This window comes from Schistocerca americana, chromosome 5, assembly GCF_021461395.2.
Source record: "Schistocerca americana isolate TAMUIC-IGC-003095 chromosome 5, iqSchAmer2.1, whole genome shotgun sequence".
NCBI lineage: Eukaryota > Metazoa > Arthropoda > Insecta > Orthoptera > Acrididae > Schistocerca > Schistocerca americana.
In genome coordinates, this window is record NC_060123.1 from 176,490,716 (window position 1) to 176,517,738 (window position 27,023).

Genomic DNA, 27,023 nt, shown 5'->3' on the forward strand with positions numbered 1-27,023 from the left:
ACAAAGCGAATGGCGGCGTTTGACGCGCAAGGCTTGCCGGGAGTCGGCTCGCATGCGTGTTTTGTCATTGGCGCCAAATTTCAATAGTTACGGCGAATCGGACCTTACTTTTGGAATAACCCTCGTATATAAAAAGGAGGGGGGAGGAGGGCAGGATTGTATTATCTGCAACCTACCTAATGATACAGTTTGGTTTATACATTTTTCATACGGGAGGTTAACTTACCTCAGTATAAACAGTCTACCTCATATTATACCCTTACTGAAATTTGAGAAAGATACATAAATGTACTGCAGAACTGTCATCATGCAGAATCTGTCACCTTCACTGATAATCTATCCACATGCTTTCCATTCTTTTTTTGAGGTCATCACTCTTCTGATGGGTTTGATGTGGCCCACCATGAATTCCTCTCCTGTGCCAACCTCTTCATCTCGAGGTAGCACTAGCAACCTACATCCTCAATTATTTGCTGGATGTATTCCAACCTCTGTCTTCCCCTACGGCTTTCGCCCTCTACAGCTCCCTCTAGCACCAAGGAAGTCATTCCCTCATGTCTAACAGATGTCCTATCATCTTGTCCCTTCTCCTTGTCAGTGTTTTCAACATATTCCTTTCCTCTCCGATCTGCACAGAACCTCCTCATTCCTTGCCTTATCGGTACACCTAATTTTCAACTTTCATTAGTAGCACCACATCTCAAATGCTTCAATTCTCTTCTGTTCCAGTTTTCCCACAGTCCATGTTTCACCACCAAACAATGCTGTGCTCCAAATTTACATTCTCAGAAATTTCTTCCTCAAATTAAGACCTGTGTTTGATACTAGTAGACTTCTCCTGGCCAGCAATTTCCTTTTTGCAAGTGCTAGTCTAGTTTGATGTCCTCCTTGCTCCATCCGTCATTGGCTATTTTGCTGTCTAGTTAGTAGAATTCCTTAACTTCATCTACTTCGTGACCATCAATGCTGATATTAAGTTTCTCTGTGTCCTCATTTCTGCTACTTCTCATTACTTTCATCTTTCTTCAATTTACTCTCAATCCATATTCTGTACTCATTAGATTGATCATTCTATTCAGCATATCATATAATTCTTCTTCACTTTCATTCAGGAAAGCAATGTCATCAGCAATTTTTATCATTGACATTCTTTCACCTTGAATTTTAATTCCATTCCTGAACCTTTCTTTTATTTCCATCATTGCATCTTCGATGTACAGATTGAACAGTAGGGGGGAAAGACAACATCCCTGTTTTACAACCTTTTTAATCTGGGCACTTAGTTCTTGGTTGTCCACCCTTATTACTCCCTCTTGGTTCTTGTACATACAGTCTCTCTCTCTCTCTCTCTCTCTCTCTCTCTCTCTCTCCCTCTCTCTCCAGCTTACCTCTATTTTTCTCAGAATTTCGAACGTCTTGCACCATTTTACATTGTCGAACGCTTCTTCCAGGTTGACAAATCCTATGAACATGTCCTGAAATTTCTTTAGTCTTTCTTCCTTTATCAACTGCAAAGTCAAAATTGCCTCTCGGGTGCCATTACCTTTCCTAACGCCAAACTGATTGTCATTTAGTACATTAATATTCTTTTCCATTCTTCAAGCCTTGTTGGCAACTTGGATCCATGAGCTGTTAAGCTGATTGTGCGATAATTCTCACACTTGTCAGCTCTTGCAGTCTTTGGAATTGTGTGGATGATATTTTTCTGAAAGTCAGAGGGTGTGTCACCAGACTCATACATTCTCCACACCAACGCGAAGAGTTGTTTTGTTGCTACTTCCCCCAATGATTTTAGAAATTCTGATGGAATGTTATCTACTTCTGCCTTATTTGATCTTAAGTCCTCCAAAGCTCTTTTAAATTCTGATTCTAACATTGGATCCCGTATCTCTTCTAAATCAACTCCTGTTTCTTCTTCTATCACATCAGACAAATCATACCCCCAATAAAGGACTTGGCGTACTCTTCCCACCCACCTGTCCTCTTCTCTGCATGTAACAGGGGAATTCCTGTTGCATTCTTTATGCTAACATCCTTGCTTTTAATGTTACCGAAAGTTGTTTTGACTTTCCTATATGGTGAGTCAGGCCTTTTGACAATCATTTCTTTTTTTATTTCTTCACATTTTTCATGCAACCATTTCGTCTTAGCTTCCCTACACTTACTATTTATTTCATTCCTCGGCGACATGTATTTCTGTATTCCTGAATTTCCGTGAACATTTTTGTACTTCCTTCATCGATCAACTGAAGTATTTCTTCTGTTACCCATCGTTTCTTCGCAGTTGCCTTCTTTGTACGTATGTTTTTCTTTCCAACTTCTGTGACTGCCCCTTTTAGAGATGTCCATCCCTCTTATAGAACTTCAAGCCTGTCTCGTCATCCCTTAATACTTCTGTATCCCACATCTTTGCACACTGATTCTTCCTTACTAATGATCTGAGTCTACATCTGCTCCTGGGTACACCTTACAATCCAGTATCTGATTTCGAACTCTCTGTTTGACCATTATGTAATCTACCTGAAATCTTCCCGTGTCACTCGGACTTTTCCAAGTATACCGCCTCCCCATGTGATTCTTGAACATAGTATTCACTATTACTACTGAAATTTATTACAGAACTCAGACTTTCGCCTGTCTCATTCCTTGTCCCAAACCAGTATTCTCCTGTAACCTTTCCTTCTACTCCTTCCCCTACAACTGCATTCCGGTCCCCCATGACTATTAGACTTTCATCTCCCTTTATGTACTGTATAATCCTTTGGATACTCTTGTATATTTTCTCAGGCTCTTTATCTTCAGCTTGGGATGTCGGCATGTATACCTGAACTATCATTGTTGGTGTTAGTTTGCTGTTCATTCTGATAAGAATAACTCTGTCACTGAACTGTTCACTGTAACACACTTTTTGTACTACCTTCCTATTCATAACGAATCCTACTCCCATTATACCATTTTCGGCTGCTGTTGATATTACTCTATACTCATCTGACCAGAAATCCTTGTCTTTTTTCCATTTCACTTCACTGACCCTTTCCGTATCTAGACTCAGCTTTTGCATTTCCCTTTCCAGATTTTCTAGCTTCCCTACCACATTCAAGCTTCTGACATTCCATGTCCCGACTCATACAATATTATCCTTTCATTGATTATTGAATCTTTTTCTCACGGTCACCTCCCCCTTGCCAGTCCCCTCCTGGAGATCCGAATAGGGGACTATTCTAGAATCTTTTGCCAACGGAGAGATCATCATGACACTTTTTCAATTACAGGCCATATGTTCTGTAGATACACATTATGTGTCTTTAACGCAGAGGTTTCCATTGCCTTCTGCATTCTCATACCATTGATCATTGCTGATTCTTCCACCTTCAGGGGCAGTTTCCCACCCCAAGGACAAGAGAGTGCCCTGGAACCTCTGTCCACTCCTCCGCCCTCTTTGACAATGCTGTTGGCAGAATGAGGTTGACTTCTTATGCCGGAAGTCTTTGGCTGCAAATGCTGATTAGTAATCAAAATTTAAGCAGCGGACAGTTTTGAACCAAGGACTGAGGGCGTTTTGATTACTAATCAAAGACGCTACCACTAGACGGGGCCTGTGTAGATGAAGCCAGTGGCGTCCATTCAGTAGGACTGGCACAGATCTTTGTCTTATGGCCCACCAGTGAAGTTCCTCCCAGGGTGGGATTCTTGGAGTGGAGGTGGGAAGGGTATCTGTCTAAAACTGAAAACCCAACACAATGGAACCATGGGATGGTTCGACTCAAAAGGAACCAGCACATGCATTAAGACATTTATCCCACTAGGACGAAAGACAATCAATTCCTGTTTCACAGAAATTAGTTGGCCACTGCAAAGATCCACAACCACACCGACTCTTGCACTTCCTCGTCCAAGCGAAACCAATGGCCACGCATCTCTTTCTTCAGGTCACTGAAGATGTGAAAATCATACAGTGAACAACCCAGGCTGTACAGAGGATGTTGCCAGAATTTCCCAACCAAACTGCTGAAGTGCAGGCTGTACAGAGGATGTTGCCAGAATTTCCCAACCAAACTGCTGAAGTGCAGCTTCTATCTGATAGGTGGTGTGAGAGCAAGTATTTGGTAAGGAAGATATGGGATGTCTCCACTGTTGTCTTTGTCCTTTGCCCTCAGGCTTGAAATGGTTGGACCATTTAAGGCCACGCTGATCTCCTCCAACTTCAGGGGACCTCTGCTCATTGAATTCCTTGAGCATGGAATCAAAACCAATGTGCAATGCTAAGAAGACACTTTGCAGAAACTGTCATGTGCCATAAGTCAAAACATCCAGCAATATTGTCAGACAGAACCATCCTGTTGCATAATAAGGATCGTCCCCACACAGTCAATAAGATGAAGGCTATGCTTCAGCATGGGAAACACTAAAAGCTTCTCTATGCAGCTCTGATCCCTCACCATACGATTTTCACACCTTTGGCAAGCTGAAAAAAGAGGTGTGGGTGTCAGTTTTGGTGAGACAAGGAAGTGAAAGAGTGGATGCGGTTGTGGATCAGTCAGCGGCTGACCATGTTCTACAAAACAGGAACCAATGGTTTTGTCTCCCAGGGGGATAAATGTCTTAATGGGTGTGGTGATTACTTCTGAATGGAACCATTCCATGGTCCCGTTGTGGCAGTTATTTGGTTTTCATTTGACTGCCCCTCACATACAACTTTCCTAGACCTATTTTTTTCCTTCTCTCTTTTCCACCAGGAGTACCAAGTCTATCCCTCCCTCCCTCTTTCCATAATCAATAGTTTCCATTGTGTAAACCCTTCTCTTCTACATATATTTAAATCTGATTCCTCAGTACTGACTGAGATGTATCAACACACAAGTAGCTTCTAGACAAACTAAATAATGTTAAATTCATATTTACTTGATTACTACTGGGAAAAAATAATGTTTTTTGTGTATCCTGATTTATCTGAAGTCCACATGTATGTTTAAATTAAAACTATGTGAATATACATGAACTAAAGTACCATAAGAATTGGTTAGAGACAAGTTTATCTGGTTTTGTGCCATACTTAGAGAGTTTCAAGTGAGATTACATGAGTTGCCATAGCGTAAAACTCAAAGTCAATGTAATTAAAGAATTACAATTAATATTGAGTTAGTTTGATTTTACTACTCTTACAATAATTCTGTAGTTTTATCTTAACTGTCAGTTTGAAATTGCACACTGAGATTATTGTGGTGTTCCCTATAAAGAGACATTAATATGAAGTCATTGTATTTGAAGCCACAAATATATGTCAAATTAATATGAGAAGTTTCCAGAAAGAGATTTTCACTCTGCAGCGGAGTGTGCACTGATATGAAACTTCCTGGCGTATTAAAACTGTGTGCCAGACCGAGACTCGAACTCAGGACCTTTGCCTTTCGCGGGCAAGTGCTGTACCACTTGCCCGCGAAAGGCAAAGGTCCCGAGTTCGAGTCTCAGTCCAGCACACAATTTTAATCTGCCAGGAAGTTTAATATGAGAAGTGTTATATTCATTTTTTAAATTGGATATTGTGTTGTACTCCTGATTTCCAGTGACTGCTACAGAGTATGGAAAACCAAGTCTGAGCTTTTCAAGACTGGTGGTCATGAAGAAGTAAATGGGGAGTGCATTCATATCCTGAAAAAATGGTTCATGAACAAATTAAACATTCACAACCAATGGGAACACCACAGACATAAGTACTGAGGAGCCTTTGTGAGAATTTATTATAGAATTCCTGTTCTTATATAATTATGTATTACTTCTATATAATGCAATACCCATTCCACTTACCTCAGATGAAGAACTTATATCAGGAACTTTACCACGTATCCGTCTCTGTATGTCTTCCTCAACCTCCTTCAGCATGCCTACAGCTCTCTGTTCTGTAACATCTGGTATGAGACGGTATCCATATACCATTGGCTGGAAATCTTCTTCTTCAAAAACCTGAGCCCTAGAAAGAGTTTCCCAATATACTGTGGAAACAGTGATAAAAAGGCAGAGATACAGTAATAGATCTGCATTTTAGAAAAGATACTTGATGTATGAATGTGTACTTCATATTTTTTACAACTTTGTCTTTTGTTTCCAAAACATGTACCATGCCACGTAGTTCAATATTGAAGACTATTACATACCTGTTAACAAAATCTTTTATGACATCAACTATTTTAAACACACATATGCTGAAAGCTTTAATTGGACGATCTTCAATTTGATGTGGCTTATGCAAGTACAAATTTGTGAACACAGTTTGAGCTAGAGAATGCCCCTCAAGCCAAGAAACCAAACAAGCGAAGGTAGAATCAATTATTCCAATCTGTTCTGCTATGCTTAGATCTTGAACTTTTAAGACTCCACCCTGTAAATAAAATTATACACTTATGAAACTAAAAAGGTAGCTTACAGCAAACATTTGCTAATTTGGCAGTAAGTGCACAGCTTAACAAGGGATCAAAATAACTGTCAATTTCCAACAGTTATCTTAATTATCAGACCAAAAGGTTTTGAGACTGATTTAATAAAATATAAAGAAAAGCTAAGATGGTCATTTTAATACTTCTCATGCTACACAGTCTACCCCCAACATGACTACAACACACAGAATGTTCATGCAACCACGTGAAACTGTCAGGATAATCAATCTTTGGGGTGACATTCAACTCACACATTACATTCACACTTTTTTCAGTCCTGACGAACTGTCATGGACCCATTCTCCACTGTTTTCCTTTTGTGGTAGGTTTGTACTGATAATACTAAGTCTCATCACCCATGATGTCCAAAGCTTTTCATTTCAATAAACTCACAGAAGAGATGTCCTGTACACGGTGGCAGCCAGCCAAGGAATATTTTAGGGAATTAGTTTCAAAAATTTGTTTCAAAGGCCCTGGGAAATCCTTACAAGTTTTCTCCCAGAGCTACTTTCACTGTGCCTACGTGACACAAGTTGCCTCTCTTTAAGAATCAAGGTTATTCTGTCCAGTTAAAGCTGCTGAAAATAGACACACTGAGCCCTATGCTGAAATTGCTAGTGAATTCATGCCTTTGGTTTTAGCCAATAGCATGCATGGGATACAGGTCACTTATGTGAACACTGAAGGATTCACAGTGCAGAACACCAAACAGAGAGTCCATTAATCACATGATCTAAGGTGGCAGAAACCAAGGGAAGGGAGGAAAAATAAATAATAATAATAAAAAAAAAGCGGTTCACCCAAGAGCACGGGAAACCGGACAAACACAGAGGTAAAAGCAATGTCGGGGCACAAGGAAGAGGAAAGAATGAGGAGGGGGCTACGGCAAGAGCAGGGGCGCCCCATACACGCTACACATGTTTGGGCACCAGCACCGCTACTGACTCTTTCCGATCCCCAAGCCATACCATGATCACAACACAATGGGGACAACACCAGAGAAAAAGACACAAGAAAAGGGGAAAATGTATGGGAAAAGGGGAGGGAGAAACCAGCTACTACGGAGGCAAGGCCAATGCTAACTGAGAAACTCCACTTTCCAAGGAAAATGCAAGGACTTAAACCTGGGAGGACAAACCACTTTCATGAAATAAACCAAGGACAGACATAACCATGCAAGGGTCATCCACTAACACCCTGGACAAAGAAGGTGAGAGTGCGACTTATTGTGGAGAAAAAAAAAAAAAAAACAATGTGTCAAACTATTATGGCCAATAAGAAGATGGTAATTCCTGCAAGGAGAGACAGAGAGAAGAGTACCACATGATGAGAGTTTCCTTGACTGTACGCAGTTTATTAGACAAGGGGGTAGTTGCCCTAGAGTCAGTCCACAACTGAGCAGAAAGGGATTTGACGTAAGGCCACAAATCCGCCTCTGGACATGTCATGAGGAATGGAGCATAGGTGGCCGCCATCCACATCCATCCATCCATCCATCCATCCATCCATCCATCCATCCATCCATCCATCCACCCCCCCCCCACCCCCTCCCCTCCCCTCCCCTCCCCAGCCAGACAATCAGATCAGCAAGTTAATTACCTGGGATACTTACATAGTCAGGAGCCAAAAAGAAATCAACAAACAGCAGCAGCACCACCAAGATCGGCAAGAAGGTCAGGGATGGCAGAGACCAATGGGTGACAAGGGAAACATCGAGTGATGGCCTGAAGGCCACTCATTGAGTCCATACATAATAAAACTGGGGTGAGGAAGGATCATTGAATATAGCAGAGGGCCTGATTGATGGCCATCAATTCTGCAGGAAACACCCCCTAAATGGCAGGTAAGATATCATGTTCTGTGCCAACAGAAGATATGAAGGTATATCCCATGTGACCAGCAGATTTAGAGCCATTGGTGTACGAAAAAATGGCATCCTGAAAATACCATAAGAATGTTCGGAATAAACAACCCAACATCTTTGTAGCGATGGTGGCCTTCGGGCCCCGGTAGAGATCCACCCAAAGGGGGTGTTCGGGAGAGAATGTGGGGAAGAGGACAAAGAGAGGAGACGGAAATCACAGAGGAGAGAAGCGAGGCAGAGCACAACTGGTAAACCGACCTGAGGGTGGGCAATAGGCGGGCGATGGCTTGAGGCCACAAAAAGAATAGAATAGGAGAGATGAGCAGGGGAAGAGCGGCAAGTGATGGCATAGGAAACCAGGAGCTGGGACTACCGAACCAAAAGGGGATGGATCTAACATCAACCAGAAGACTATCGACAGGTCTAGTGCAAAAGGCACTGATAGCTAAATGGATCCCACGATAATGAAACAGGTCCAAGAGGAGCAGCATGGAAGGGGCAGTTGATCCATAAACTTGACAACCATAGTCCATACGAGACAGAACTAATGCCCAGTACAGGCAGAGAGGGGTTGAATGACCCACAATTCAAGAGGTGTGGGCAAGGAAGTGAAAGACATTGAGTTTACGAAAACATTCAACCTTCAGACGATGGATATAGGGCAACCAAGTAAGCATGTTGTCAAAAAGAAGACCTAAGACATGGAACTGGGGGACCATGGTCAGGTGATGGGTGTTGAGGTAGAGCACTTGATCAGGATGGACCACTGTGACAGAACTGCGCTACCCTCGACTTAAGGGGAGAGAAATGAAAACCGTGCTAGAGTGTCCACACAGAAGCATGCTGGATGGCACCATGGAGCTGTCATTCTGCAGGGACCACCAAGTGGCAGCTAGTCCAGATACAAAAATCATCCACACGCAGACCAGGGGTGGCAAACAGTCCAATAAATGTTACAAGTCCATTAATATTGATGAGAAAAAGAAGGACTGTGACATGCCATTCTCTTGGGCCTGTGGAGAGCAGAGAATGGTGCCAACCTGAACTCTAAATGACCTGTGGGACAGGAAATGGCAAATAAAAATAGGGAGGCATGCCTGAAGACTCCACTCCCCAATTTCGAACTGAATCAGATGATCGATAAGACTGTCCTCCCCAAAAGCCACACTGGTATGGAGACAAAATGACCCAAGATTCAAGGACCCAACTGAGCCGATGAGCCACCATCCATTCAAGTAACTTGCAGGAGAGACTGGACAAGCTGAATGACCGGCAACTATCAAGGGACAATGGATCCTTCTTGGGCTTTAGGACTGGAAATACAATACTCTCTCTCCACTGTGAGGGGAAAAATGTCTTGAAGCCAAATAAGATTCGACACCTAGAAAATATATTGACATTGTGAAGTACTGAGGTGTTGAAGCAATTGATTATGAATGGAATCAGGACCAGGGGCTGAATCATGGGAAGAAGAGAGGGCCAGAAGCAGCTCCCATTCAGTAAAAAATTTATTGTAGGATTCCACTTGACAAGGGGTAAAACATAAGTGGGAAGCTTCAGCACACTGTTTCGAGAGGTAGTAGGCAGCTGGATAGGTGGCCGAAGCCGATGCTGTTGCAAAATGGGTCACGAAGTGTTGCACGAGAACTGATGGATCTGTACAAAAGTCACCAAGAGGAGCAAGGCCCAGAATGGAAGACAGCACAACTAATGCTATATCTGAACATTATGGGTTTGTTTTTCCTACTTATTCACATTAACTAACTTAATTTTTTTTCCCTAGCTGACATTAATCACACCAACTAGAAATTTTGTCTAAGTCATTTTGCATCCTCCTAGTCACTTAACTTCGACATCTTACCAAATACCACAGCATCAGATTGCTGACCACCCTTTCTGTCATATCATTTATGTATATTGAGTACAACAGCAGTCCTATCACACTTCCCTGGGCCACTCCTGACACCATGGACTACTTGTTCAGTTCCTTTAATTTTAAACTGAAGCCCAGTAATATTCATATTACAGTGCAGTGGAGCAAGACTTAAGTTGTAGAAATCACACATGGCTGCAACAGTCTCAAAGTTCCTTTTATCCAACCTATGATTTCCCCTAAATCCCTCAAATGAATGCAACATTGCCATAACAGCTCACAGTCAGCTCCATCCTTCTTTTTTGCACAACTAAGCTAAAGAAATAGTCTCTAAAGAAACTGTGTTATAGGACGTTAAACTTCAACCATCATTAATTTTTTATTTATTCTAGGTTTAAAATTATTTTGTACTTGCAGAAAACATATCTACATGATTAAGACTGTGATTCTAGCATCATAAGAGTTCTTCCACATTGTATGTTGTTCCAAAGCGTCACTGACTACTATGAAATTTCCAAAATCTCACCCCCTCTGCAATCATAGTACCCATTTTCTGCCCCCTATCCAGCAATAAATGCTTATGTGTAATACACATCCAACACTCATGGTTTTTAAAAAAACAAACCAGAACAATCCTTTTACTTCAGTTAATTGTAATATCTTTCCTTAGTGTTGACTGTCAACAGCCATCATGTATTAACAATATACCATGGAATTCACTGTAGGAAGCAAGTGTTACAACAAGAGAATATATATAGTTACTTCAACAACATAACCATGCAAGCTACTGTCAGTAGCACTGTTTTACCTTCAGTGATATGACAGTGTTTCAACAAACAAAACATATAAAAAAATTGTTAGCTGTATGCGGTGTACAGTGTGGCTATTTAAGATACTGTTATATCTTACTACATGAGGAAAATTAATAACAGATAAACATAAATAAATAATGTTTCTACCTTTACAGCCTGGTCAAAATTTAGTGCTGTTTTGTTTCCTCTATTGCATAACATGCCAGCATCCATTTTGGGATCCATCATTTCAATTGCCGACATTGCTTCAAATAAACCAAACAGTTCATCGTGCAGAAGTTCACCCAACTCTAGGCCTGTTTAAAAGAAATAATATCAGTATCCTATCACAGAAAATAAAAAAATAGTATCTTCCCAATAACATTGAATATAAATATTACACAGTTGTAACAGTATGAAAAGTAAAATTCAATTAAAAATGCAGATGACAAGATTGGCCAGAGTCTATATTCAGCGAGCACTACTCTCAGTGGCAATCGTGCTAGTAGAAAGACATAACCATAAATCACAGCACTTCTAGCTTTCAGAATAAGTTTCTTCTACAGGCAGGAAAGAGGAATTGGTTACACATTTTAGAGAGAGAGCTGAAAGCAGAATCAATACTGTAATTAAAGAATGATAAATAGAAGCCAAGGAGAAAAAAATGTACATTAGGGAGAAGGGGGAGCAATATGACAGCAGAATCAATTCTTCCTACTTCTAAATGTTTGAAAAGAGGACCTGACATTACACTGTATTCTCTAGACCTTGAATACTTCAATACATTACTCTGTCTGCCACCTAAACCTCCCAAATCAAGTACACAAATAAACCTCTCAAATCAAGTACACAAATAAACCTCTCAAATCAAGTACACAAATGTATCTTTCCCCGTACCAACCAAAGGGCACTTCCCTTGCCATTCTAAATTCTAAACCACCACCTCATATCGCTTGATATTCTCAGAAAATCATTCTTCCCCACGGTTCCAACCCCCCTGCTAACCAACCCCCCTGCTAACATGCTTGCTGTAAAATGTGCCCCATGAAACCATCAACTGCCACAAACTCAAGCCCCATCACTAACAAATTTTATAACACTGAAGAAGACAAGTGAAACTACACACAATATTTAACTGTTGATACTGTTCACTCCACAACTTTCATTAGGGATCACCAAATTGGCAGAACCCATGAATAGACATATAAGAACTGTCTGCCTTAGAGAGGTTAAGTATCCACCTGCACTACAGCATGATTTAAGCAAGCTGAGTGCATGTTATAGCACATGGGCCATTTGGATCTTCTCAACCAAGACCCAGTATCCAAAACTCCAGGGATGAGAACTTGCTCTCCAATAAATCCTTTCACCCTGACACTTACAGGATGCAACCTCCATTAGCCTACACCCCCCCCCCCCCCCCTTCAATTCCTATGTTCATGTTTGTCAGTATTTTATCTTATTTCATTATTTACTTGATTGTATTCTCTCCCCCTCTCACATTCCCATGCACCTTTCCCCCTTTCTTTTCCTTGTTTTCTACTAATTACACTTAAGTTGCATTATTTGATCCACTTCCTCTCATATTCCATGTTTGGTTCTCATTCCCTCTCTTTGCTCAAATTCACTAATGCACTAATTACAACCTCCTTCCTACTCTCTCTGTTGTCTTTTCCTTTGTCCTTTATTCCCTTCCTCCCCATAACAGGCAATTACATCTTCCCTAGGTTTTGAGTAACATCCCCCATCCCTTGCCACCTACCACAATCAATTTTTCTTTCCTCTCTTGAGAAGGAACATTTTTTTCCCAAAAGCTATGATCAATTTTTATGCAGTTATATAGGCAGTACTGAAACTTGCACCTCTTGAGTGTAAGTACTGACCTGTCTTTTGTGATTTTAATACCACTGTAATTGTATGGAACACACACACAATCACTTAAAAAGTAGTTTGAGTTTATGCTGATATAGGAGGATTTATGAATTGCCCACTGAATTAATTCACAACTTTTAAAGGATATGCTTTCCACCTGTTTTTATGGTATTTCCTAAAATATTGCTGTGAGTGAGAAAACTTGAGAGCAAGGAAAGGAAATATGTACTAACATATGAATTGCACTGATCAACAAGAAACATGAATTTTTCCAATGGAGACAATTCCATTAATGCCAATGACCCTCCCAAATCCAGTTGGTCAAGTATGAGAACGTTATTGGCCTGTCACTCAACAATGCACAGAAACCGTGGAAAAATGTCACCACGATGGGTGGATAAGCGATGTTAACTCTAGCCACTATCACTAGTAAGTTACGAGTGTGATATTTTGGGTCACTTCACTGAATGAAATACGAAAAAATTGGGAATTATAAAATTCCCTATTTTTTCATATTTGGTATAAACCAAATTTCAGCAACTGAATATTAAATTTACAACAATCTTACAAAAAAGAACACCAAATAGTAAAAGTAATACAGCATAGGCAAGCCACCGAGAAATTCTGACATGCAATAAGGCTTAACTGACTTTTCTAAACAAACATTTCAGCCTCTGCCTATACTGACCACTCATAATATTTCTCTGCAAAACACACACACACACACACACACACACACACACACACAGTAATAATTATAGTATGTTCTTAGATCAAAAGTGTGCAGACATCAAATAAACTGTAACAAAGGTTAGGTTTACTTCTGTAAACAGTCCTAGGAAACGCTTGGTCCATTTCTTATCTATGTGATACATTTTATTATTGAAGAAACATGTGGAAAATAGTTTTGCGAAGTATATCAGGCCAGTTTTCAAAGAAAGCTGCAACAGTACTGATAATACGGCATAAAGCATTTGATGCCTTTGGTCATGGAGCTGCTCACCTGTGAACCATTCAGTAAGGAAGAACTTAGTTCTGCATTGACACAATAAACTCTCATTTCTAAAATGTAGGTATGGAAGCATGCCTAAAATTACTGAAATTACTTCATACCAGAAACTGACTTTATTTATTTGGACATACAAAACAGCCTAAACACCAACTAAAGCTTCTTGACAGAAAGGAGGATTAAAAACACTTTTTTTCAATCTGGCCTCCACCATCCCCCACAGCCAGCTCACTCACACCTATTTATTGCTTTAACTGAATCAACATATAAAACTATAACAAAATTGCATGTAACAATAACAAAAAACAATCAATCAGGAAAATTATTTCATTTTATTATAATAAAAATAATAATGACAAGCACTTATTTCGCACAAATATACCTAAAATTAGAAAAATCTTTAAAGTGCAGCTATGCAAAACCATTTCCAGAATAATACAAACAAAATATTTACAACTTTTAATTTTTAAATGCAATGTGGAAAAATCATCTGGCTATTTTTTTTCTTTCAAATTCAGTTCATCAAAACCCAATTTGCTTGTGCATCTTTGAAAAAAAAATGTTTTTATAAAATGGCATTTTTGCTTATCAACCGGTTTCTGTGCCTTATATATGTCATCAAACAATGGAGAGTCCAGGATGGAATAACAATAATGTTGTGAAAAGGACAGATTGCTACCCACCACATAGGAGGCGGCACTGAGTTACAGAAGGCATAATGAAAAGACTGCTAAACATTTAAGCTTTAAGGAAAAAGAGTCCTCCTCCTTCAGAACTAGAAAACACACAAACCATTCACATAAGAGCAACTAGCACACACATGGCCACTGTGGCCTGACTGCAGACTGCAACTACATTTGTGTGTGGAAGGATCTGGAATGGGTGATGGGGGAAATCCTCTCTTGCCCCCCCCCCCCCCCTCCCACACAGCCTCCTCACTCTGAAACCTAGCAGCCTTGTCCTGATCCCACCACATGCCTGCACCCTCTCACAAACAGCCCATCAATTTTCCCCCACCCATGCCCTGCTATCCTTATCCCTACCCCTCCTTGCTGCATGCCTCCTCCTTACTCCCCAAGTCCTACTCATCACAGATTGCTGCTCACATTAGACACAGTTGCAGTCAGGCCACAATGACCAGATACAATGGGCAAGTGTCTGAATTGTGCTTGTTTGAATGTGGGTGTTATATAGGCTAATACTGTCTTTTGTGGCAGTGATAACAGTCTTATTAAGATCAAATCCATTTTGCTTTATTTCAAAGGATCTTCAGTGACCACTGGAACAAACATTTAACACTGTTCATAGCCACCAGAATCTGACAAGACCTGGAATGACTCGAGAACCAGAAGATGAGGGCATCACAGCAAGTTGCCTGAGAGTAAAGAGGTGGACAACACAATTAGAGAATGACAAAACAATGGAGATGACATACCAGAATAATAAGTCTAGAAACCAAGCCCAGATTGAAACCAGAGATGCAGCTAATTCGAAAACAAGACAACAACATGCAGTGAGATCAATACAGTAGTGCAGAGAAATCGCAACTGACTGCAGAGCTGTGGCACTGCTGGCTTTAAAGGGCAGCCACTGGCACTGATAGACTGGCACAAAAGGCTTGTCTCTGTAGTCAGCACTGCATTGGCAACAGCAGTGCTGTCTAGTAGCTGTCATTGAAATCCATGCCATTCAGAGGGATTTCGAACTCACCAGTTAGGATTCCAGACTGTTTATAGTAGTAAACGAAAGCAAGGGAGCTGTTCATGACTAACAGACAAAATTGTAAGAAGAGATATATTGTTAACAGTGACCATGGAATATGCTTTGAAATAAAGCACAACATGTTTGGTCTCAATAAGACTTTTAGTATGCATCATGTGAACTGAAGGTAGAGGGGGGAGAAAGAAAAGGAATTACTGATGTCAGCTACATCAGAACTTTATGTGGAAACAGCAGGGACGAGTGAAATTTGAACTGGACCGGGACTCAAATGTGGGATCTGCTTACTAGACAATTGCATAAACCACTGTGCCATTTGGATACAACTGTTTATTGCAATTGCACTGACTACCTAGGCACACCAGCCGGCCGACCACACTCCCACTGAGCACCACCTATCCGCAGACCCATCCATGTCCTCCATGTCCACTATTTTCAGATTCCCACAGGTCGAATGTAGTTAAGCATCTACACTGAAGCTGGTGGATTCATAGCCCATCAAGATGAACTCACGCATTCATATAGTTTTATTACAGTCGCAAAAGACGGTATTAACGTATGCAACCTGTAAAGTATGACTATACAAAAAAAGAGGCTGTAAAACAAAGAACAAAACATGAATGTGCGTGTGCATGTTTTCTATTTCTGAGGGAGGATTTTTTTTTGTCCAAAAGCTTCAATGTTCAGCAGTATTTTCATTGTGTCTTTCTGTAACTCAATGCCTCCTCCACATTTTCTATGTCTTTAATTTTCTTCACTTCCTGTTCCACAAATTTTGCGGCATTCTGCAACATTGCTTGGGCCAGACTAATTCCTGCTGAACCACTTTTATTTATTGCTCTTTTAACAACTCATTTACAGCATCCAATTATCCATCAGCAGTCAATATTTTCTCCTTTTCTTCCTCTTTCAGTTTCCTCGGTGCCTTTGCACCATGCCCAATATTTACTTACAGAGAGAGTAACATCAAACATATGCTAAGCTCTAAACAATGTGAAATGATGTAAATTACATGAACTGTTATCAATGTTAACATCGTTGATGTTACTGTATTTCTACAGTGAAAAGGATTATTTTTGACAATGACATGTATACCTGTCATGGGATTTTAAAGTCTGACATGCGATGAAGCAAAATATTACAGTTTTCAACATTGCTGTTATTCCGCAACCATATATCAGTTTCAACACAGGATTAAAGAGCCAACCGGTCACAGATAAACGGTAGGTACAATGGCCTATAATGTTTCAAATGGGCACATTACTGCCCATGCCTAACAGGTGGCACAACTCTTATTGTTTTTGTTGCAGAAACTTAAGCCACTGGGCCGATCAGTCTGATGTCATTCTCAGCTGGGCACACATGGCAAAGGATAGAATGTTATATTTTACTTTTGACAGGAGCTTCGCTGCTCCAAATTCCCTTGCTTTTTAGGAATGTAATTTTACGCAAGTAACCTTTGTGCATCATGAAAACTGTCATCTTGTTTTTGGGCATACCTCATTTCCTATGTATTATTTTATAGGATTTAGTAACATTTATTCTGATGAAGATACTCCTAGCAGGTGTCAAAACCTAGGCCAATATACCTACTGTTTGTGGCAACCGATTGGCTGTTTAATCTTATGTTGGAAGCAAAATCTTTTGCAATACTGCGTGAAAATGGGCCAAAGGCCGAAATTGCAATTGTGAAATAAATAACGTCTACTGTCAATGGTGAACATGGCGTCTTTTAAAAAATTCTACACAACTATGAGAAGTTAACCTCTGTACTTGCTTGCAACAATTTTTCTTTATCATGTTGTTCTTGTTTCCACAGTTTTTCCTCCAGCCGCTCTCTTCTTGTCTTTTCAGTACTGCTGTTGTCTGATATGAGCAGTGCGTTCCAACTGAAGAAATTTCTGAGTGATAACTATACAGTGAGCTTACTGCTCACACAAATTCATTACAGCATCTTACAGCCAAACAAGCATCCAATGTTCTATCACACATATTTGCAGTGTCTTCATTCAAGATGTTCCCAAAGAATGACAATCCCCTTTCTACATTTGCATTGATGTGCAAAAGTGCAAGTGCAGCCTTCAAAATTTTCGTAGCAGTAGCATATTTCTTTTTTTCCAGAGGTATATGTCTTTTCAAAAAACTGACTGCAGTAAATATCAACTGGGTTCTTATGCCTACTTAACTTTCTTCCTGTAATGTCAATAGTTCCCATTCTTCAACTAGTGCATGTTCATTGTGCTCAACTGGAAAAACTGCAGCTAATTTCACCAAGTTTTAGTAACATCCTTATTTCATCGTCTTTGCAGGATGCAAACTTAGAATGTACCACAACATAAATTTATCCAAAGACGTCTTTTCCAAAATATCTGCTCAAGCAGACACATAGAGCTTTCTAGCCTGCATAGGAATATAGGGTCTTTTTTGTGCATTTAGCTTCTTGAGATAGTCACTTTCTCTCTGTTTTTCAATGGTCAGTAACATTTATTACAAAATGCTTCCAGACACTATGGAGTAGCCCTAACAATAATTGTTTTGTGGGTGTCCTGAAATGGTTTGTGAACTCATTATAGATTAGATGCATTAAAGGATCCCTCCTCTTCTGAAAGAATCTTTAACATGTATAAGCATTTGCACAAGCGAACGTAATTTCTACTTTAACAACAAAAATAATCAATTTTTGACAATATAATATAATTAGATAGATAAAAAAATATACTCATCAAGTGGCGGCAGAAGAACACACACACTACAGAAGGTAAAACTTGTGCAAGCTTTCAGAGCCAGTGGCTCTGAAAGCTTGTGTAAGTATAGCCTTCTTTTGTATAATTATAACCTTCTTTTGTGTGTGTCTCCACTTGCCACGAGTTGGTGAATAGATTTTTTAAATCTATCTAATAACATTACAATTTCTACTTTGGTAGTTTCGTCATTTAATAGTTTAACAATATTTTTGTATTTCAAAGAACTCATCAGCTTGATTTTTGCTGGGGTATGAACTGGGGAACATATTTTTCAACAGTTGACCATTATTCTAAAAGTCTCTCTCCAACTGGTTCTGATGTCAGCCATCTAGAGGAAACATATTTCATAAACCAATGACCGAGAAGTTTCATACTCGATTGTGTTTTTTTCAAAATCTTCCCAACAAGATGTTTGGCCATAAAAAAAATTAGAGAGGAACACAATCATGTCCGAAGCACTTTCACCAAAGTCTGGTAATCCTTTTTTGAATACATTATGGATGATGTGTATGTTACACATGCCAATATCAATCAACTGTTTTCTTCTTAACAGAATAAGAGAATCATTCATAAGACAATTCACAGTTTTGTTAACATTGGATCCATCACAACCCATCATCAATACCTTCGAACAAGAAAGCTGTGCATTATCCAAGACTTCATTTCATTTGGAGTAAAGATCACCCACAGTGGCTTTACCAATAAAGAAGGTGTCTAGACGTCACGTCATATTCATTTATCAAACCAGTATTTAACTAAAGTATGAAGCTCTTTCTTCGAATCAGCATTCACAGTTCTGTTAAAAGGAAGATAGAAATGTGCTCATCCAATACCATCCACCATATTTATTTATTTATTTTTCTGGAGCTAAAGCATCACATACTAAATATCTTGCCTTTGTCTTGAAAGTGTGAACTTAGAAGGAACACTTCCAGGAAACATTGCCTCCAAATGTTTTTTTCACAAGCTGGACAGGCAGAAAAGTTCTCTCTAATCATTTTCAAATACCACATTAACTATCCCTGAAGCAGCTTGTTTAGCAGAATGAAGCAGAAATGATGGTGTAGCTCCAAAGGATGAAACTACATCATCACTGTTACATCCAGGATTGTCTAAACAGCACATTTCCCCATATTTTAGATGGAAGGAACCCACTTAACTGAAAAAAATATATAAAGACAGTTACATCAGAGAGAGAGAGAGAGAGAGAGAGAGAGAGAGAGAGAGAGAGAGAGAGAGAGAGAGAGAGAGAGAGAGAGAGAGATTTATAAGTGGGGTGTCTATTAAAATCCTACAGTAAAATTTATTGAGTATTTCCAGATCAAAAGTTTCATGCTGGTATAGGGCTCCACCCTGCCTTCATTCCACTATAGGTCACACCCTGTCTAGGGTCATTCCATGTCAAGTCATCCAGGCCATTACACCCACTATCTAGTTGTGAACTGAGATTTTGTGTACTGCTTTTGTACCTAATATTATGAACTTTTGCCAATTTTTATTGCCTTATATACATTTTGTTGGTAGCAATTGCTGAAAGTTTGATGCAATGTGTTACTTCAAATCAAACTGTAAAAATTTGAAAATTGGCTGCAGTTTTTAAACAAAGAATGGTATGCTGACAGTTTTTTCCCTGAATATCCTTTCAGACATGTAGTTTCTGAAAGTGTGTTAGAATTGCCCAATTATATTTTTATAAATTAATTTTATTTAATTTTATTGTTACATTAGAAAAAAATATTTTTGACAATTGACCCCCTCTGAAAAACATTGAAAAAATTAGAAAGTGATCTACAAACAATAAAGTTTTGTCACACAAAAAAATCAGTTTTGAAAAATTAATGGCACTGGGGAAAAAAATTGTGATTATATATATATATATATATAATAGAGGGAAACATTCCACGTAGGAAATATATATCTAAAAACAAAGATGATGTGACTTACCAAATGAAAGTGCTGGCAGGTTGACAGACACACAAACAAACGCAAACATACACACAAAATTCAAGCTTTCGCAACAGACTGTTGCCTCATCAGGAAAGAGGGAAGGAGAGGGAAAGACAAAAGGATGTGGGTTTTAAGGGAGAGGGTAAGGAGTCATTCCAATCCTGGGAGCGGAAAGACTTACCTTAGGGAGAAAAAAGGATGGGTATACACTCGCACACAGATTAGTGACATCTCTGCCCAAACTCTTTGTCTTTAAATATGTCTGCTTGTGTCTGTATATGTGTGGATGGATATGTGTGTGTGTGTGCGAGTGTATACCCATCCTTTTTTCTCCCTAAGGTAAGTCTTTCCGCTCCCGGGATTGGAATGACTCCTTACCCTCTCCCTTAAAACCCACATCCTTTTGTCTTTCCCTCTCCTTCCCTCATTCCTGATGAGGCAACAGTCTGTTGCGAAAGCTTGAATTTTGTGTGTATGTTTGCGTTTGTTTGTGTGTCTGTCGACCTGCCAGCACTTTCACTGGAGAGAAGTACGATTACTACTCAAGAAACATTAACAACATAAGTACACATAACAATATCCAAACTGAACAAAAATTGCAATATATGAAACAAAATTTCACATTATAAAATATAGGGCAACTAGTACATTACAAGGCTTATGAACACTTTCTCACCTCTGCCATAACCAAATTAACTCAATGTAAAAATACATAGCATTTTGTTTATAATATTTATGCATTTTGTCAAAAGCTAATATTGTCAATATTGCATAAAAAGCTGGTCCTGCAATCTGCATTCAAGTTGATTTGGAACTACACCTGTGACGAGACACTTTGACGCTTAGATAATATTTGTTTGTATGAGAAACACTTTTCTTCCACCAACTTTGAGAACTCTTTGCTCAGAGAATAAGTACAGCCTATTGCTGTGGTGATATCAACTTCACACAGAAGAAGAGAGAAAGAAAGAAACATCATTATGAGGCCAACAGAAGGATGGGAATGGTCCATGAGGATGCATGAACCTTACTGTAACATTTCCTTCACAATTCATCTCCTCAACAATTGATAAATACCAAGAAGAGTCATATGCACATGCAACACAGCAGTTGCGCAGCACAGTGCATTCTGGCATTAGTGGCGGAAGTGCATCTGAGAAATCATGCACGATACTAAAATCCGTACCGCAGCTCAGCCTTTTTGCTTCAATCTTGGTTGGTAATATTGGTACAATGTGATGCATAGATCGTGTTCGAGGAATTGTTTCTGCACTTGTGAAGCAATGAGAAAGATAATGTCTGACTTGTACCATTTCACCTTTTAAAACAAAGAGAACTGAAATGTCTTGCAGGTTCTTGTGACAGAATTCAAATACCTGTGAAGCTGTAAGTATTTACTCTTTATCAACTCTTTGCAAACTTGTTTTTGTGACAAGTCTTTTAACAGTGCCACCAATACCATCACAAGGAGATTTGCCATGGCTGGTAGTAAAAAAGGACCAGCTGCACTTTATGTTGAAGTTGTGTTCATGGTAGCAGATATTTCTGAAATTCTTACTATTTTTATATTGTGCTGCACAACCATCAGTGAAATATTCTAAATACGCAAGACGAATTTCTGAAAATTCACACTTAACAAAATTCAATACAGTCTTCTGAGTTGGTACACCAAGGCAACATTATATTCTAGGTCATCAGAAACAATACAAATACTTTTAGCATGCAACTGTTTGTCCTTTTGGTAATATATATGGACAGTGTGAAGAGTGCAGCTGTCATTGTTCCAATGGTACCCCTGTACTTCAGCTTGAACAACAAAATTGAGATTTTCCTTCTTCATTTTCAGATAATCAGATTGTGATTGAGAAATAAAAGAGTGTGGGGCAATTTTTTCAATATTCTTAGTGTGTCACAGAATTCTGATAGAGGAGTGATTTGAACACGAAGTCATTCTATCAGTTGATACCAGTTGACTGTATTGAACCATCTCATTAGGATCTTGGTCTTCTATTTCGTTTTCTAAGTGGGTTTGAAGCAATGAGCTGGTGGGGCATTTTTCACACAGACGAAGCATACAGGCTCGGTTATTGTATCACAAGTTATAATTTTAATTAGATCTTGGTATGTTTCTTTAATAGAAATGGAATTTAGAGGTAATTTAACATTTTGGTGGTAAATGCACACACATACGGCATGTGTTTCTGATGATCCTGCAAGTATACACTATTTTGTCAAAGAGAAGCAAATTTTGAGAATCCTACTTTGTCTTCAGGATACTTTTATTATGGAGAGAATCATCATCTTGGACAGTTTCCAGTCTTTGGCCGGGTCTGTCTCTCCATCGTCTTCTGTCTTGGCATCATCTCTCCGTCTTCACCTTGGTCCGGTCTTCTCCTTTCTTCTGGATGCATTCTTCTTCTCCTTTCAGCCATCTGTCTCTAGGTCTTCCTCTTGGTCTCCTTCTTTCCAGTTTCATCTCATGTATCCTCCTGGGTACCCTTTTCTCCATTCTCTTAATGTGTCCATACCATCTCAGCCTTGATTTCTCTATTTCCTCCTGTAATGGTTCCACCTTCATTAACTCTCTGAGCCTCTCATTTCTTAACCTGTATATCTTTGTCACTACAATACTGTTTCTCAAGAATTTCATCTCACTAGCTTGTACTTTGCTTTCCTCCCTTCCTTTCATAACCCAGGATTCTGATGCATATGTCAGGACAGAGAAAATACAGTTCAGTTAAATTATTTAAAACAAGACGCTTTTGTTAATAGGCATTTTTGCTGGTGTTCACTTTGTCTTTTTTCCTCAGGCATTATTCTTGTGTTTTCGTCATCCAAATAAAAACTCTTTACTTATCATGTGGCAATGTCTTTCCTCTTTTTTGCTTAGCCATCAATAAAATACCCTTCCCCATTAAAAGAGCTCTTGCTTGTCGTACCAAATATACAGAAACCTGAAATTTGGAACTGACTTTCTGTCGAGACCAAGCTGGCAGCACAAGAGTAAGTAACTGAATTTTTTCACGATTATTTGCATATTAAATTTTCTGTTTGATTTTGTCCATGAGTTCATCATGATGTTTTGCCTTTTCTTCCAGTTCTGTTAAATCACTGTCAGGGAGAGTGCTTGCATCACCAGCCAGCTCAACTTGATATGTATGAGAAATTTTAGTTTTCAGAGCCCCAGCTGCTGATCCCAACTATGTCAAGCAATTGAATGCAGCTTTGCAGGAGATACTCCTAAGCTAGTACTGAGCACAGATTTTTCAGGAGTCTGCACCTTCACATTACTGTCATTTATATAGTCTGTTAATGAGTCGTCACTTGCTTGTTTTTCAGTAATAAGTTTGATACAGGTTGGACACATTTTCTCCCCAGGTATAATCCCAAAGACCCCCATTTTGAAGGTCTTTTGTCTTTTCTAAACTAATTTCATGCAATCCAGATGAAACAGATCATTTTTGGCACCTGAAGGAATCACAGCAATTTTTCTTATGCAGAGAGAATTTTTGCAGGTACCTGTCTTTGTGTTTAACACACACACATGAAACACTTAAATCACAGTGTGAATGACTGTTGCTTCACCATAATAAAAGTTCTTGTTCTTCACTGGTCAGTTCATTCATATAAGTCAGGGCATTATCAAATGTATGTTGCAGATACTGTCCAAGAAAACACTGCCTACTTGTACTTTCCAAACTGCTTCAGTCATAAAACCAATATTTGTTGTAAATTATTCAAAAGATGATTCGTGTAACCTGAAAAGTAATTAAATAATGAAAAATCTTTCTATCCCATTGTTTCATTACAAAAGTATTTCACATTATTATTGTAACATTAGGGGGCTTACTTTTTTTTGGAATGAATAGTTAAAAACTGCAACAATTGAATTTTTAACTAATAACTGACTCTGGGTACAACACGTACTTGCAATAAAACAGTGTTCTTAGATATTATTTGTTCCTAGGGAAATCCAGTGTAACCAACTTCAGCAATTTAGTAGTGACATGGTAGTCATGAATTAGCAACTTCAATATTTCTTTTACAATAATGTTGTTTTTCACACTTTCCATTATGTCTACCAACTGATTCTTTTTATGTGACATAATGGAATATTTATAATTATACTGTAAATTTTTAAAGGGTATCTATGAGGGGGCACTACCTTAAAAAAATTATAATGTCCATGCATGAATTTTGTTTAAAAGAAATTATTTACAATTTTTTCTGAGATGTATATGATAGATATTCACTACAAGAAGCATAACTATAAAAATATAAACCTTCTTCTTTAACTAAATATACCAAGCTTCCACTGCAAAAGCTGTAAAAACTATTGCATTTTTAAATTATAAAAGAGCTTGTCTATGAAAGCCTGAATTCCTGAATCTATACAACTTCTTTTTATCATAATTGAAAAAGAAACTGACCTGCAACATTTACATTTTGGAAATGTGAATATATCTAAGTAAACTTCCATTACCCAAAATTTCACGGATTTGCGTGACAATGGGTGTCATTTCCTAAAATTTCTGGATGATTTGAGGAGGGATGACCCCCTACACAGCTGTGAACTACCAGGCCACTACAATGTACAAATGTCACCTCCATATTATTATTTTTAGAAAAATTTCTTTTAAAAAACGGCACGGATAACTTAAAAATCACAATTAACCAGATAAGATCATGAACCACAACCAGACACTGAGAGGGGCAGACACACTCAGAGACTGACACACAGACAGCACTTTGGAAACACTGAAATCAAATACATGTATTTATCATGAAACCTCAAATCTGAAGTTTTGCACAGTTACAATTCTTGCTCATATTAATGGATGAGAACATAATACGAAAAATTATAGGAAATACAGTACAAAGGCTCCGAATGTAGGGAATGTAAGATTGACAAGATCATAGTTTGCATCTGTGTGTGCACGCAACTCTTATAAAAGCAAAATAACACACGTGGCAAGGAAGCACCAGACAGAGAATTCCATATCTGTAGGTTTTTTCCTGTCAGTTTGTAGCTGCTGTTTGATTAATAATGTGAATTAGAACTTCATTTCAGTCGACAATATGAGTGGTCCTAGCAATATGGATTGTTTCTTCATATGCTCACTTATCTATAATGTCTGACAGGTGATTTTTCTTCTTTTTTTTTTTTTTTTTTTGAGATTTTATATATATTTTTTCTATGACACAACCACATGTGAGTCTTACAGGCTTGGATGCAGCCACCTCATGTGAGTACAAGTGTGAGCTGGTGCTATCTTGGAATGTTGATGAATTGCAGTGTCACTATACACTGGCCGCAGAGCATCTCCATGCACGCAGTAGTCGCGTTGCATCGCTGGCCACCTGCTGGGCAAAACTGTTTCCAAAGCAACTGGTTCCAATGTGGAATTTAGGTCTTTTGTGGTTCACAATGGATTTGTTCATGGCAAGATGTCAGAGGCAGTTATGACAGGTCAATGAGCAATCATATTATTATAAATTTTTTACAGAAAAGAAGTGGTGATGGTTAATAAGCCACAGTTTGCATATTTCTGTGCCACATAGACACAACGCCTGCAATATTCCTTACAAATACCAAAGGCAAGCCCTTGGCCAAGGACACAAAACTCATAATCGCCTTATAGAAGTGGTGTCAGCATGGGGATCAATTACACAAATCCTACAGACCTGATGAGATGCAGCAATGTGTAAAGTTCTGAGAACTTCCGGGTTCCTGTCACATATCCATGGTGAAGCAGCAGCAGGATGGATACCATCTGACAACACGGTGTCATCCAATGCTGGAACTCATGTTAGTCTAATCAGATTTGGCTACAATATGAAAGGCAGCGATGGATCTGTAAAACTTTTGCTGTAATGGAGTGATTTTGTTGGTGCACATCAATGTACAGCAGAATCTAACATAAGTAACATGGTCAATCTGCAAACTGTTGTAAACAATTTGAGAAAAGAGATTCAATGTTTAGACACAGTTGAAGTGAGTGCAGTCTTCCACATGACTCGTCAAATGACAACTCTTGCAGTGCTGGCCCATGAGGAATTCCTCATCATTGCCTTTAGCACTAGTGTTTAGTGGTAAACCCAAGGAAGATGTGAACGTATTCTTCTGCAAACTTGAAGGGGCTGCCTTGTTGGATTCGTGGACCGATTCAGATAGATTAGCAGATCCTAAATTAAGAATTCAGGGAGCCACACAAAATTTCAGTACCACAGAGTCCACTTGCATGAAGTCAAAAAACTACAATGAATTCAAAGTGACAGTTGTTCACAGATTCAAGTGGGAAAATGCTATCAGATTCTGCACAGAGCAACTACATGGACTGTGGATGTGAAGAGATGAATCTATCAAGCAGTTTGCCAACGAAGTTAAAAACATTAACACACAAAACATACGAGAATGATAACCACTTTCAGCTGTTTGGAGCCAAAGGTTGTAGGCAAGGAAGTAGGTAAAGCAGTCAGACTGGCACAGTGTAAGACCACTTTAGAAGGAGTTGTTGGCTTCATCAAAGCATTATGACAGCCAAATGATATGCAAAAAGAAGAGTGTCACTTATTCAACACAAATGCAGACTATTACAGATATAACAAGCCTGATCATAAAGATAAAGACTGTAAGGAGAAACTAATTTGCTACAATTGTGGGATGCTGGGCCACATATCGAGAGATTGCTTCAATAAAAGAAAGGGTGATGCGAGCAACAGACGACTTGGATCGTTAACCGAGTTTGGGGACATATGTAGCACCACACCAT

General features: G+C 39.0%; 1 protein-coding gene across 2 annotated transcripts in view; it reads right to left on the bottom strand.

Moving 5' to 3' along the window:
• LOC124616049 (N-alpha-acetyltransferase 35, NatC auxiliary subunit) overlaps positions 1–27,023 on the bottom strand; it is a 148,977-nt gene that overhangs the window by 81,249 nt on the left and 40,705 nt on the right. For both annotated transcript variants that reach the window (XM_047144282.1, XM_047144283.1), the window contains 3 exons: positions 11,128–11,276; positions 6,153–6,376; positions 5,806–5,968 (listed from right to left, as the gene is read on the bottom strand). In XM_047144282.1, the coding sequence (XP_047000238.1) occupies positions 5,806–5,968; positions 6,153–6,376; positions 11,128–11,276 (536 nt within the window). The remainder of the gene's footprint in view (positions 1–5,805; positions 5,969–6,152; positions 6,377–11,127; positions 11,277–27,023) is intronic.